Source organism: Rhinolophus sinicus, linkage group LG01 (assembly GCF_036562045.2).
Source record: "Rhinolophus sinicus isolate RSC01 linkage group LG01, ASM3656204v1, whole genome shotgun sequence".
Lineage (NCBI taxonomy): Eukaryota > Metazoa > Chordata > Mammalia > Chiroptera > Rhinolophidae > Rhinolophus > Rhinolophus sinicus.
Genome location: NC_133751.1, coordinates 180,128,761 through 180,144,083, shown reverse-complemented (window position 1 = coordinate 180,144,083; position 15,323 = coordinate 180,128,761). Strand labels below are relative to the sequence as shown.

The 15,323-nt window shown below is 36.3% G+C and overlaps 1 protein-coding gene across 7 annotated transcripts in view; it reads left to right on the top strand.

The window, feature by feature from the left end:
• Window positions 1-15,323, top strand: part of ALS2 (alsin Rho guanine nucleotide exchange factor ALS2) — a 75,176-nt gene that overhangs the window by 24,397 nt on the left and 35,456 nt on the right. For all 7 annotated transcript variants that reach the window (XM_074340147.1, XM_019726815.2, XM_074340126.1 and 4 more), the window contains 7 exons: window positions 139-496; window positions 3,143-3,311; window positions 4,194-4,290; window positions 7,765-7,842; window positions 10,339-10,521; window positions 12,242-12,413; window positions 14,133-14,313. In XM_074340147.1, coding sequence (XP_074196248.1) covers window positions 139-496; window positions 3,143-3,311; window positions 4,194-4,290; window positions 7,765-7,842; window positions 10,339-10,521; window positions 12,242-12,413; window positions 14,133-14,313 — 1,238 coding nt within the window. The remainder of the gene's footprint in view (window positions 1-138; window positions 497-3,142; window positions 3,312-4,193; window positions 4,291-7,764; window positions 7,843-10,338; window positions 10,522-12,241; window positions 12,414-14,132; window positions 14,314-15,323) is intronic.

The window sequence follows — 15,323 nt, the reverse complement described above, 5'->3', positions numbered from 1 at the left end:
TTAAGTTGGCGATCAAGAGACCTTTGTTTTAGAGACTTCTATTTGTAAACAGTGATAGATGTTAAACCATATTTTATTGATTACTTTTTGTATAAAGGATTGTGTTTTTATATGCTTTTCTATGTGTATATATTTCAGCCTCTTATGGAAGAAGCAATTCCTAATCTTCACAGCCCACCAACCACGAGCACCTCAGCGCTAAACAGCCTTGTGGTTTCTTGTGCATCTGCCGTTGGTGTGAGAGTGGCTGCTACATATGAAGCTGGGGCCTTGTCTCTTAAGAAAGTTATGAATTTTTACAGTACAGCCCCTTGTGAAACTGGAGCTCAGGCAGGGAGTAGTTCCATAGGCCCAGAAGGTCTGAAAGATAGCAGAGAAGAACAGGTTAAACAGGAGTCAATGCAAGGAAAGAAAAGTTCAAGTCTTGTTGATATCAGAGAAGAAGAATCAGAGGGAGGCAGCCGAAGACTCTCCCTCCCTGGATTGTTGTCACAAGGTAAGGAAATAGCCAGGTTTTGTGAGTTGACTTTTGCTGACTCCAAAATGCTCCTGACATCAGTCACGTGCTATATGGTAATGAATTAGCTTTCCTAATTGCTGAAGCTGACATAATTCAAATGTCAAAATGTGTTTAATTTTGGTCATCATAGGTGGTTTTAAAAGTTAGTTAGGTATGTTTCTGTCTGCTTTAGAAATAACTTTAGAAAGTAACTTTTTCATGATGACCGCTTGTCACGCGGGGTGGCCTGTGGGGTCTCTGCTCCCGCTCCCCACATAAGAATGCAGGATGTGATGAGGCCAAAAAGGAACTCCCACGGAGCCATAGGTAGGGGAGCCATACCGCTATAGTCTCACTGGAGGCTGGATTCACATGACGTGCGACCTGCTGTCTGCTTTTCTGCCAACCGACCGAATCTCTCGATTCTCCTCGACTCCCAATGTAGCTGCGGCAGTTATATTAGTGGCCAATGGCTCAATGGTTACAGCTGACAGCCAACTAGCCACAGCTGACGGCCATCTACTACCCGAGCCAGCACCCCTCCACGAGAGGCCGAGAGCCTAGAAACTGTTCTCTGGGGCTCTGTCCCCACACTGCTTTTGCTTATGAACCTTATTATGAATCTTATTTTATTGTTCTGGAGTATAGCAATAGCCTCCCTTATTTCCTAGTTGGGGCCTATACTCCAGATACAAGAAGTTGCAGATGTGACCATTGGGTAAGTGAGGAGTTACAGTACTTGTCCTGGAAGTAGAGATAATTTTAAGCTTCAATAAGAGAAAACTTCATTTTCTGAAACCATCAGCAGCAATAAATCTTAGAATATGAAGAATATTACACAGTTGGTTCTTCTACATTTCTCAGTCAGTTGAGGAATCTCAGTCATCTAGACTTCCGCGTCTCTGAATGTGTTCTGCAGACCTTCGACTTCAGCAGCATCTGGGAATTTGTTAGAAATGCAGGGTATCAGGCTCACTCCAAACCTAATGGATCAGAACATGCATTATAACAAGATCCCCAAGGTGATTAGTGTGCGCTTTCAAGTTTGAGGATTAGACCAGGAGTTTGCAAACTTTCTCTGTAAAGAGCTAACGAGAAATATTCTATGATTTGCAGGACATATAGTCTCTGTTACAGCTGTTCAACGCTGCTGTTGTTGCTTAAGAGCATCAGAGATAATACATTTTAATGAGCAAGGCTCTATTCCAATAAAACTTGATTTACAAAAACAAGCAATGGGCTGTATTTGACCCACTGGCTATAAACCATTTTGTGCAAAGCTCTAAACTTAGGAATCCTAGTCTGTAATAAAATGTACCTTTTCTGCTCTGCCCCTGTTCCCTATACTTGTTCTACTTACTCATTGTACTTTCTTGTGCCACTGAGCACTTCTGTTATCTTGCCTCCTGATTTTCATTGTTGCTAGATTTTCATCTGTGCAAATGAAACCCCGAGTCCTGATTGATTTGACTGTGTGTTTATAAAGAAAGCCCAACGCATTGTATTAAGTCTGAAGGAGAATCTCGTGTGAAAGTTTTCTTAAATGTCTTCTAGCGTTTTTAGTATAAGCATATTTGAGATCTCTTTGAACCACAAATGTGGAATATTGACTTTTATCATGTCATTAGACCCTATGAAATCTGCAGTCCTACTAACAGATGTATTTCCTTAGGTTAAATTTCCCTTAGTAACCTAAAGTATCTTCAGAAAAAAAATTTACATGTACTCTTTTTCCCTCTCTCTTTTAAAATTACCTGGAATACATGTTTGAGGAAACTTCACTTAAATTTATTTGAGTTTCTCTATATACAAATGGACAGTGTACTTACCAGGAAAGGTGTTCATCATACCAGTGATGGTCACTTTTTGTGACTCCCAAGTTAATGACCAAGTGATTAAGTCTACACTTGGTGACATTTAATGATTTTCTTCGAAACATATCCTCTCACCAAATTGGTGTACATAGTGTTATATACCTTTGTTACAATTTTGAACGTGTAAAAGATGAAAACATTCTTCTTTAAAAGATTAAGTTCTCTATACAATAATTTGAAGCAGGCAAAATGCAAAAGCTTTTTTAGTACTTCCCATTTATAATCTTTTTCCCACCTTAGATACTTCTAAATTTTAGATTTAAATAAGTTATTTATTACAATATTTATAATATATTTGAACTTAGACCTTGTCTTGGAAAGGCTTCACTTTTCATGCTGCTTTGAAAAGGGAAAAATATTTGTCAGCCTTAGTGTAGTACTTTGTTAAGCATATTCTTTAGAATATAAGTTCCACAGAGTGTCACACAGATGTCCTGTATAACTTAAGTGTTATACAGAAAAGAATTCTGTGGCCAAATGTTTGGGAGCTGGGTAAGCCAAATTTAAACAATTTTTAATTGCAGGACTTTCAGCTCCTTTAGCATGCTCAAGTCTGTGTGAATCTCTACAGGGCAGGTAGCCGGAGGAGAGAATGTAGTAGGCAGCATTTGCCAAACTCATTTGACCAGTAAATCTCCATTTTGCAGAGAAACTATACAATATGTTTCATAAAACCATGTTATTGTATTTCTTTGAAAATCAACAGTTTATCAAAATATCTTTTTCCCCACTCATCTACTCCCTCACCCCATCTCTGGTTTATTTTCAGTTTCCCCCAGGCTGTTAAGAAAAGCTGCACGGGTGAAAACACGGACAGTGGTTCTGACCCCTACATACAGCGGAGAAGCAGATGCTCTGTTGCCTTCTCTGAGAACAGAGGTGTGGACCTGGGGGAAAGGGAAGGAAGGGCAGCTAGGACATGGCGATGTTCTGCCTAGGTGAGTGCTGCCGGTGTTGACTGGGAGGAATGGACTTAAATAGCCTGTCTCCTGGGACGGTCTCTCCCTTTTTATTTCCTCATGGAGGAAATCTCCCTCAAAATTATACTCCATTAACTCTGATTTAAAAGGCAACTCTCATCTTAAACTTGACTTTGTTCCTCACATTAAAGGACTTGAGTATCCATGGTGCACCTTTCCATCCCATCATGGATGTGTATTCATCTTGCAACACAGAAAGGGGTGTCGGGGTTAAGGTGGTATTTCATTAGAACACTTGAATGGCTCAGATTTTTAACTTAGAAAAAAGAACCAACAATTTCCTTTTTAACCTAAAAGGTGTCTCTCTACTGCTGTCAGAATAACTATAACTGCAATAGTAAACCATGTCTATCGATATACCTCAAGGAAAAGCTATTGTTTAGGAGGAACTCTTATGATACTAATAAATTAGACGTTTGTGAAGGTGTGTAAATGGAATGATTATCTAAGACAGTCAGTTAACATTAATGTCTGTAAGCAGAGTGTGGGCAACTGTGACGTTAAAAAAGAAGACTTAACTCCCCTCTACGGTTCTATTTCATTGTGTCCTAAGTGGTCTCTCTGCCACCTGAATCATTTTGTAGTTTGATGATTCTTAACAGATTCTGAATTATGGTGGTTAATTAGTGATTGGTAGATAGGGATTAAATTAAAACGATCCAGAATTACTTACAAGGAGTAGGTTGAACATATATCCATCATTTTTATTTCAATGTTTTCTTTTGAAGTGCTCATTTTTTACTTGAAAGCACTTACTCTATAATTTGAGAAAGGTCATGATTCTTGCTGAGAATACTAATTACTTTGAGTTTGTGAGTATATGTGGTTTTTTTCTTTAAGGCTTCAACCATTGTGTGTAAAATGTCTGGATGGTAAAGAAGTAATCCACCTGGAGGCAGGTGGTTGCCATTCTCTTGCACTTACTGCGAAATCCCAGGTAGGAAGCAAACTATTAAAAGTTGATCTTAATTTCATGGAAGGCCAACATGACAAGATTGGACCATCGTTGGTTAAGTATCTGCTATGTGATATCATATCTCATTTGATCTTTCCAGTGTTTTACATTGCATTGCATTATTTCCATTTTACAAATGAGGAAAGGGAAGTTTAGGGGAATTATGTAGCTTTGTTAAAGTCACACATGTGATAGTAGAGTTTGGATTAAATACTGGTATACCCATCAAAGAATCTATAATGTGTTCTCGTCACAAAATAGAATTCAGAAGTTTCCAGGGCATTGGTGAATTTCTATTCATGCCTTGATGAGGAAAATCCATAAGTAAGATACTAAAAGAAGAAAGCAAAAGGCATTTTTCTCTTTCAAAATTGTGGGACCTGAAAGTGACCTCCAGACTCACTTAAAACCATGACTATATATATAAACCCTCCTAATAAAAGTAGTTGTTTTAAGTTATTCTTAAATATACGAGTATACATATAAGGATTCTTCGTTAGTCCTTTCATCTTTTTAGAAAAAGTCAGTGAAGGATTCTAAACCTTTAAATAAATGTTTCATTTTAAATTTCACATAGCAGGCTAGCCAGAAAACTAACATAGCCTATATAAATAAATATAAATATTAGGAAAGAAAAGGCTAACTTACTGTTTTTAATATGATGAATCATCTAAAAGGTTTAAAAATAAGATATTAGGAAGGTGGTCAGTTATAAAATAAGCACATAAAAATTGCTAGTTTTCTTATATATATAAAGTAAAACAGAAAACATGCTTAGGAAAAAAGAAGCTGTTCACAATTACAACAAAAGTATTTAGGAAATAGGAATATTCTTAATAGGAAAGAATATCCTATTAAGAATATTCTTTTTTTTTAAAATGATGTCGAGCATTCTTTCATATGCTTATTTGCAATCCCAGTATATATATTTTTTTTTTTTTAAATAAATTTTATTGGGGAATATTGGGGAACAGTGTGTGTCTCCAGGGCCATCAGCTCCAAGTCGTTGTCCTTCAATCTAGTTGTGGAGGATGCAGCTCAGCTCCAAGTCCAGTCGCTGTTTTCAATCTTTAGTTGCAGGGGACACAGCCCACCATCTCATGAGGGAATTGAACCGGCAGCCTTGTTGTTGAGAGCTCATGCTCTAACCAACTGAGCCATCTGGCTGCCCCAAGAATATTCTTAACAGGAATAGAGCCCATATGACACAAACTCGAGAACTCTTCTAATAGGTCATAAAAGAAAATGGGAGTAAAGAGAGAGAGATTTCATTTTTAAATGAGAAGAGTCAGTGTTGCAGAAATGCCATTTCTCCCTATATTGTTAAATCAGTACAGTTTAAATTCAATATAACTCCAAAATATTCCAATATAATATTTACAACTTGATAAAATGATCCCCAGATTATCCTAGGAGAGTAAACATAAGTGGTGAGCCACATAAATTCTGCTAAAGAACAGAAAGGAAGAGTAAAAATTAGCCATATAAAATATATTATAAAACTAGAAACAGATCAGTGGAGCAGAAATATACCTGTAGACTAGAAACAGACCCAAGTATATATGAGAATAATAGTATATGATAAAAGTGGGCATATCAAATCAGTTGGGGAAACAAGACTGAGTTTTCAATAAATACTGTTGGAACCATTGGCTTCTTATTTGCAGAAGAAAATTAAGGTAACTACATATTCTACTTCTGGCTGAATTAAAGATGTAGATGTTAAAAAGTAAAACCTTACATGTAAAAGAACAAATTTAGGTGATTTTTAAAAAATAACTTTAGGTGTAGAAAAGGTCGTAACATCAAAATCAGAAATTAGTAAAGTGTATGTTTGTTTGCATAGTAAACAATCTTAAACAGCAAAAAACACCACAAACAAAATTAAAATACATAACAAACTGGGTAAAAACTTTTGTAACATATATGACAAAGTGTTACTACCTGATAATATAAAGAAAAATTGTCATAGGCTATTTATGTTCCATTCATAAAAGAAAAAATAGAAATGGCCAGCAATGAATGAAAAGGTGGTCAACCACTTAGTAAACAAATTTAAATTGAAACAACAGTAAATTTTAACACCTATCAGATTAACAAGGGTTGCATTTAATACTAAATGTTGGTGAAGATATGGGAAAAAGGTACATACAAATGCTGGCAAGAATGTATTAGGTTGGTGCAAAAGTAATTGCGGTTTTTGCAATTATTTTTAACCTTTTAAACCACAATTACTTTTACACCAACCTAATACATTGGACCATGCAGATAGATAATTTGACAGTGTATATAAAAAATCAGAATGTGCATATTCATTAACCCAGAATTCTTTGCCTAGGAATTTATCCCAAGGAAATAGATACACAAATATGTATATTCAAGAATTTTTATATTAAAAATTGGAAAGAAATTTTTAATAAATGTAATTATTCAATTAGGTAATTGATTAAACTGTGCCCACGGTGGAGTTCTGTGTAGTTATTATAAGTGATGTTGTAGCTCTATACTCACACAGAAAAATGTCGGTGCATACATAACATTAAGTAAAAAATATCAGATCACAAAACAGCATTGATAGTATAGTCCCATTTTATACTTTCCATTTTGTATACACGTTATATCTAATAGACAGTAAAATTTTTGGAAGGAGATATGTGCGTGTTCCCAAAACAAAATAGGAATTGTCTCTAAGTGAGCTACATCAGTGGTTTTCACTTTCTTTTTATTTCTTTGTACTGTCACAGTTTTGTACAGTGACCATGAATTACTTTTATAATCAGAATAAACAAAATCATTTTCATTGTATATAGTCAATGTAATCTAGTTTTGTTTTGTCTATAGTGTAGCCTGGGTACTTGTGTTTCTCCTTCAGTGATTCTTCACCTATAAAAAGGCTTTCTAGTCATTTCGTAGCACTCCTGTGTGCTACAGAGTAAAGAGTCATAATTACTTTTTCTGTATAGCACTTAGCTTTATTTTTTTATCACTTTCTTTGTAGAAGAGAGTGTAGGATAATTCCTGGGTTTGAATCCTGGCTCTGCCACTTACAAATTTGTGTCCTCTGTGAGCCAGTTTCCATATCTGTAAAACAAGGATTGTTGTGAGAATGAAACAAATTAATACACAGAAAGTGTTAAGAACAATGCCTGGCGATAGTAAACACCTGAAAAATATTAGTTATTGTTATTGTTAACCCTTGGACTCTGTGTCTTCCTATGTACTCTGTCTGCCCAGTATCTCTGGTCTTGTTTAAAAATGAAATTCTTAATGTTTTATTTTAAAGAGTAGAAAGACTCATATAAGTAATTTGTTTAAAGACTAGTGTAAGTAATTTATGTGTAACTATTGGTACATATTATACATACATACGCATATATATGTTATTATAAAGGTTCTGAATTGACATGCAAAATCAGATTTACAACTCTTATGTACTTTTCTGTGGTTTTCTAATAGGTTTACTCATGGGGTAGCAATTCCTTTGGTCAACTTGGGCATTCCGATGTTCCAACAACAATTCCTCGTCTTGCAAAGGTACTTTTGTGATCTGGATAACTTCTGTAAGGACTTATTCCAGAATTCTAAGTTATAACACTTTCCATTTCTCCATTTCATGTTTAAAAAATTAGGAAAACAGTATATTTATAACCTAAATTTGTTTTGATGTACTTAATTTCTTTCTAGATACAAAGCCACTTGTTTTTAAGCCAAATGTGGTTTTTTTGATGTGTTAGTTTATATTTCTTCTTAGCTTCCACTGTTCATTGAACAGTCATAGTTCTTTTGTCTTTTTTATTAATAAAAAGTAAAAATGAAAAAGTTCTTTCATTTAAAACAAATGTTTCTAGAACTATGATATTGACTTCTGAACTTTATACTAACAAATGCCTACTCTGATTTCTCACTTAATTTTGACTTTTACATAACATTATTTGATGGTGTTATGTCTTGTTTTGATTTCTTTTACACACATAGTCATAATAGTAAAACCTTTTGTAAACCTTTTCATTTTCTGTAGTGAAGCTAAAAGTATAGATGAATGATTTCTTCACTGTTTGTGTGAATTGGTTTTCGTTTATGTAATGCTTCTCAGAGACTGGTGATTTCTAGTCCCTTTGGTGCAATTCCTAGAGGAGTGTGTCTCAACCTTTTTTTCTGTCCCAACACCCTGAAGAAATACTACATCCTCATCAGTAGTACTGACTCCTTATACAAGATTTGTTTGTATTTTGGGGGGTGGTGGGTGGGGAGTATGAATGGTGATAGCTTAACAAAATGAAAGATGGAGTTCATGTTTGTAGTTGGATCCTGATGTCGCCCCATCCCAAAACGTGCTCCCTCCACTCAGAGTAACAGAGACTGAAAAAGCGTAGTTACTTCAATCCATGATTCATGTAAATATGTATCCCAGTGATGCACGTATTCAGTGTGCACTGTGCATTCATCACTATATAAGACTTCCACGTGCTGCCTTTTCTTCTTAATTTTACCTGGAAGGAAAGACAAATAAAACATCAGGGCATAGTTAGTACTTCTAGCTCCAATCTTAACTATTTTCAGTATAAAACATTTTAGTGGTAAACTATTTAATTTCTGGTGTTTTATCACAAATAAAGACATGGTAAATTATTGTTCCTTGTCTTTTATTTAAATACGCTAGAACATGCATTTATTCATACTAAGGAGTCTTGTAATACATGTATATAGCATGGAGATCCTGGAAATAATTTTTTATTTACTATTTTAGAGTCCGACAAGAGAGAATCGAGTTTGTTATTAGGTTTGAGTTTCATTACTCTTTAACTGTACATAACAAAAATACAGCATCAGGAGTTCGATTTAAGTCATTTTAATTAAATCTATGAATTGAAGTCAAAGTAGAATGAGATCTGAATTAGTTTGGTGTAGAGACTCTTTCCTCCTGCAAAAAACGTTAATTCATTCTTTGCAAAGTTAACAGGAAGTCAGTTATTTGGATAGCCTGAACTTGAGAAGATAATGTCATGCTGGAAGAGGATAGCTATAAAGTGGTGGAGACACACGCCTCGCATCTACTCATGCTCACACCATCACCTGACACCTAGGATTTGGAGCCTATCTAGACACAAAGAATCTAATAGATTAGAAGGCTTTTTGCTTATCAGTATAGGAGCCATGGTTGAAGCTGGGACGGGGTGGGGACAGAGCCCTGGCACCTGCCTTTCCATGGTGGCTCCTGAATCACAATGTGGAATCCTAAGGTTTGAAAACCATTTTTTTTAAGGCATTGGTTCTCAAACTTTGGTCTGCATCAGAATCACCTGGAGACCTTGTTAAAACAGATTGCCAGGTCCCACCCTCCAGTAGCTCTGTGGCCTGAGAGTCTGTATTTCTAACATGTCCCTAGGTGATTGCTGCTGCTGCTGCTGCAAAGACTACTCGTTGAGAGCCACTGGTCTAGGGGATCCATGTAGCTGGGCTTCTAATGGGTCCTGCCTGTTTCAGCATCCTGGGAGTGGCACAGTGAAGTCACATCAGAGAAGTAGTGAGTTCCAAGTGGGAAAACTTGAGTTTTCCCAAGGGCTTAGTTGGCCAGAATGGAATTTAGCCTTGTTAGATTGTTTTATTTTTTAACCTTGATTTTTGTGCACATAGCTGAATGTAAACGGACAAAAGTGTGTGCTAGCTATCAGAATAGGGCTCTGGAAGTTTCTGGGCCTCCTGATTGGAGTACAGGCTAAGTCCTGTGAAGACTTCCAAAAATATCAATTAAAAAATCAGATCTATGGTTTTTCCTTTTTAAATTCCAATTATGCAGATATTTATAGAAATAATCCAGTTCTACATGTAAAAGCTGACCAAAGGCTTCCTTCTTACCCGTGTCTGTTCTGCATTTGACTGGGTACATTGCTGGTTGAATTTTTGTCCTCTGAAATATGACTGACTTGGCACCACAACTATTTCGGTAATCTAACATTTCAATTCCTGTGGATCTGAAGTTCTGTCTGATTCCTTCATCTTGGACCCATCAATATCTTGCTGTCGTTGCAGGTAAACAGTGAAAATGGAGTCTGGAGTGTAGCTGCTGGCCAAGATTATTCCCTGTTTTTAGTGGATACAGAAGATTTCCAGCCTGGGTTGTATTACAGTGGTCGACAGAGTCCTGCAGAAGGTGACAACCTTCCAGAGAATCACAGTGGTACTAAGACTCCAGTACTTCTCTCCTGTACTAAGGTGAACAGGGATTGGATCCTAAGGCCCACGTTGTATAACACACGAGAAGTATTTCGTTTTTGTTACTTGTGTGCCGGTTACTAAGTATCTCTGACTACTGTATTTAAAACTGCTAGCTTATTCCCATCTTCTTCTTCCCTCCTTATCTTTTCCTGACTTCTTTCTCCCCAAAGTGCATATCACCATCTAATACAATATATAATTTACTTATTTTGTCTATTGTCTATGCTACTTAACTGTAAGATTTATAAGATAAATAGGGATTTTAGGATTTCTCATTTACTGCTGTATCCTCATAGTAAATACTTTATAAAGAGTTCGTTGAATGAACATCCTCATGTAGGAATATTAAAAAGTAATTTTACGGTGAAGTTTTCTGACTGCATTCATGGATGCTTCAGAGGTGAATTAGAATAGGAATAGAGTACATGAATTTTTAACTTGAGGTGTGTCTGTAGTAAAAATTGCAGAGGCCTGACATGGGCTTGTTGCAGACCTGACAGGCCACCAGTGCTCTACTTCCCATCGCTTCTCATTTTCTCTTAGCTTTTCATTGTATTTATTACTGTTTACTCCCTTTTTCATTTGTTGATCTGAATTTCTTTGCTTTCTTACTTTCTATCTCTTTTTCATACATTGAAACGATTGGCCTGTTTCTGGGTGTTCTTTTTCTTCCCACTAAAGTAACTTACATCCTCAAAGTGATATGTCTCAAGGAAATGAACCCTCAAAGCTAATACATTCTGGATTTCTTATTCTTATTGAATAATCTATCCTATGGACTGTTTTTTATCCATTGTGTTTATTTTTCTGGCTAAATATGTGAGCTGTGAATGTATAGGGACAAGCTCTTTCCTGCTGAAGGCAACACTGACCAAGGTTTAGCTCCTAACCTATATGCAGCCTGTTATCCCAGACATACTAATAGACTCTTTGTAGTTGTTGGCCCTGGCTCCTCATTCCCCATGCAAGATTCCGCAGTCCAGATAAAGGATGAACGAGTCTGATGAAAGGGATGAGGCTCTAATATGTGTCTTTAGTTACCATGCGTGTTAACAGTCTATTGGGTCTCCAGCTTGGTTGCCTAGTTTACAATAATAGGGACATGTGAATAAACACATTGAATGTGTTTATTCAATAGTGTCATGGATAAATGAAAAAAGTCCCTTTTAAAGAAAATCCCTTTATGTTGTACAGTACTTTAAAAAGACAGGATAACTCCCAGATCTTTGATATTTTGATCTATAGCACAGAGATCCCCTCTACTCTCATTTATCCTATTTTATGCAAAAAGGAGTCCTGAGACATCATTTGGATCTTTGTGTATTTAGGGTTTGTGTCTGTGATTCTAATACATGTAATGTGAAATAATAGATATTTTGGCAATAAGTGAACATATAATAATATAGTTATATATAGATCCAGATATGTATACAAGTATGTATAACAGTGGTGTACTGATAAACCACCTCCAAAAAATCAAATCAAAACAAAACCCAAAAGCCCTGACCTGTAGTGCTGTAGTGTTTGCCTTTTTTTTTTTTTTTTTTTTTGGGGTAATTTCACTATTGCAATTTCAAGTTACCAATGGTTTAATTACCAACTTGCAAGATTTCTGAGTATTTACCAGTTGGCTCTCGCCAGCTGATACAAGCCAGCTTCAGTGCCCAAATTTCTACTAGTAATTTATATTATATCTTGAATCTTTTCTCTGTTTTAGCTCGGATATATAAGCAGAGTGACAGCAGGAAAAGACAGCTGTCTAGTCTTGGTGGACAAGAACATTATGGGATATATTGCCAGTCTTCATGAGTTGGCTACTACAGAAAGACGGTTCTATTCAAAGCTAAGTGATATCAAATCTCAGATCCTCAGGCCTCTTCTCAGTTTAGGTAAGTAGAACACTCTTGTTTTATCTGTTCTTCCTATATCACAAAGAAAACCTTTGAGTGATGCTGTACTCCTTTCCTTCCATTCTCTTCTGTTTGTACACAGGCAGTCAATAACTTACAAACTATTTCCACTTTGTCAGTAGCCCAGCTACCCCCCTTGCCCCCCAATCCCCCCACTCCCATAACTCATTTTACTTGTGGAAGTAGAAAATGGAGTTTTCAGAATATTCATGGAAGAGAAGCAGAAACAACTTTGGACAAGATGATCCTAGGAGCTAGACTTCTAAACAGCACTTCTAGCCTCACCAGTGCTAAAATATCTTTCCTTAATTATACTACCTGGATTTTTAATTTTCTTTGTTCTAGTTCTCAGAGTTATATCAAGTAGAGATTCATTTGGATTTACAAGCATGTCTTATCCCACACTAGCATGAATTGATTACATCTGATCCCTTTTCTTAGCTGTAATCATCCACAAAGGGATTGAAGGTGAGGAGATATTACAGAGGAAATGGATTATGATAGTCCCTAGATGGTGTGCTACTGTCCAGTTATGCCAGGTTCCTAGGAGGTTAGAAAAGAATACAGATTGGAGGGGGCAGCTATTGAAAAAAACTTCCCTTATTTCGAAATTTTTTCTAGATTTGGCCCTGCACTCAGAAAATGGAAAGGAAGTTTTCTTTCTCTTTCTCTCTCCTACACTCCTTGGCCCCTGTGAGGACCCAGAATTCAGGCCAATAATTCTAGTACTTAAATTCTATCTTGTTAGTTAGCTCATTGATTTTAGTGGGAAAACATCTACTTGTCAAACAACTAACTTACAATGTTTCCTTTGTAAGTTGGACATTGTTTGCATTTTTTAAAAATGTTTTGCTTTTGTAAATGTTGTAGAGTCCCCTGTTCTATAAATTCCCCTCCAGTGGGTGGACCCAATACCCCAGGACTTGGGCAAGGGAAAGGAAGCAATCCAACCTGGAAGGTTCTTGGATTGCTCTGAAAGGAAAGTGAAATCTGCCTATTCTCTCTCCTGATTTCTGATTTCTATGTTGGTCTTACCTCGTCTGCTCATCAGCCTCACTGCTTGGTCCTAAAAATTAGGAACTATAGGAAAAAGCAAATAATCTCTTGATAGTCTCTATAAAGTTTAGAGCAATGTAGACAGTCTGGTTTGGCGTTGCTCTCTCTGCACTGAAGTGTTGGGCTTGTCCAAGGGACAAGTTGAGCAGAAGTAAGTACAAACAGTTGAAAATGTTAACCAAGGTGTAACTACAGAAGTGAGTTTAATTCCTGACTGTCACTAACCAGTTGTGTGAAATTAGATTTTGCCCTGCTCTTGGTTTCAGATTTCTGATCTTCAAAATGAGAAGAGAGTTGGATTAGCTCAGTGGTTCTCAAATTTGGCTGGTCTTCAGAATTACCTGGATAGCTTTTCTTTTTAACATATCCATCCTGGGATCTTAACCCTGGCCTACTGAGTCAGAACCTGTAGGGTTCTTGTAAAAGTATTTTTAACAAGTTCCTCAAATGACTGGATTCTGTAATCTCTAAAGTTGCCTTCTTTAACTCTGTGATTATTTGGGTTCTGTAGTGAGAGTACATCTCAACATGTTAAGTATTTTTAGAAAACTTTTTATAATCTTGATCATAAGGAAGTATTCAGACAATGAGTCTTTAGGTTATGTCGTCGTCATCATCATCATCATCATCATTTTGTTACAGAAAATTTGGGCACTGCCAGTACAGTCCAGCTGTTGCAGGAGGTGGCAAGTCGATTCAGCAAGTTGTGTTACCTGATTGGTCAGCATGGAGCCTCACTGAGCAGCTTCCTTCATGGGATAAAGGAAACGAGGAGTTTGGTTATTCTGAAGCACGCAAGTCTCTTCTTGGATAGTTTTACAGAGCAAGTATCCAGTCCCCTGTCATGTTCAATATCTGCAGGGTTTTTCTGCCAAGGAGAACAGCTCTTTAATCAGAGGAGACTAGATTAGGGAGAGTGATATAAGGTAATAGAAATTGCAAAGCAGTATTTTAATCTTTAACCAATTATAGTTCTGCATTGCTAAAATTTTAGTTTTTTCTAAGGGGAGAAAAAGGTTTAAAAATATAATGAATTTTCGTATTTCCTTCTATAGTCTAGCAGAATGGTTGATAGTATACTTTACATAAAATGTACTATAATAAATGTACTTGTAATTCTGTAGAGAACAAATTTGTTTGCTTAAGTAAATAATACTAAAATTTGAGGAAATAAGTAACTAAATTATTTTAAGACTAAATGCTGACTGTAAATGTGGAGCTATTCCAGTGTCTGCTTTTTACTATTGTGTAAATGGAGGGTTTAAAGACCAAACTATCTTTAAAATAAATATTTCCTTAATAAAACCTAGGATAGTTATCCAATGCTCTTTTCATGTTTTTTAAGTAAAATATCCAAAGTATATTTGAAAATTTAAATGTTTCTCATTTTTTCTTAATTTATATTTTGACATTTTGATGTGAGGCATAATTTAAGTGTTATTTTAATGTATAATAGGTTATAGTGTTGATCTGAAGTGTAGGTTTCATTCTTTTTTTTTAAAAAACTTTTATTTATTTTAAGTGTGTTTTTCCAGGATCCATCAGCTCCAAGTCAAGCAGTTGTTTCAATCTAGTTGTGGAGGGCGCAGCTCACAGTGGCCCATGTGGGGATCGAACCGGCAACCTTGTTGTTAAGAGCACTGTGCTCTAACCAACTGAGCTAACCGGCCACCCCTAGGTTTTATTCTTTACTTAATACTTCATCCATCCAACAAATACTAGTTAAATACCCAATAAGTGCCAGGTACTGTGTGGAGCTCCAAGACCACAGCAGCCACAGCACAGAGCCAACGAAAAGCCCGTCTTGACGGGTTCATGTTCTGTTGGTGTTCC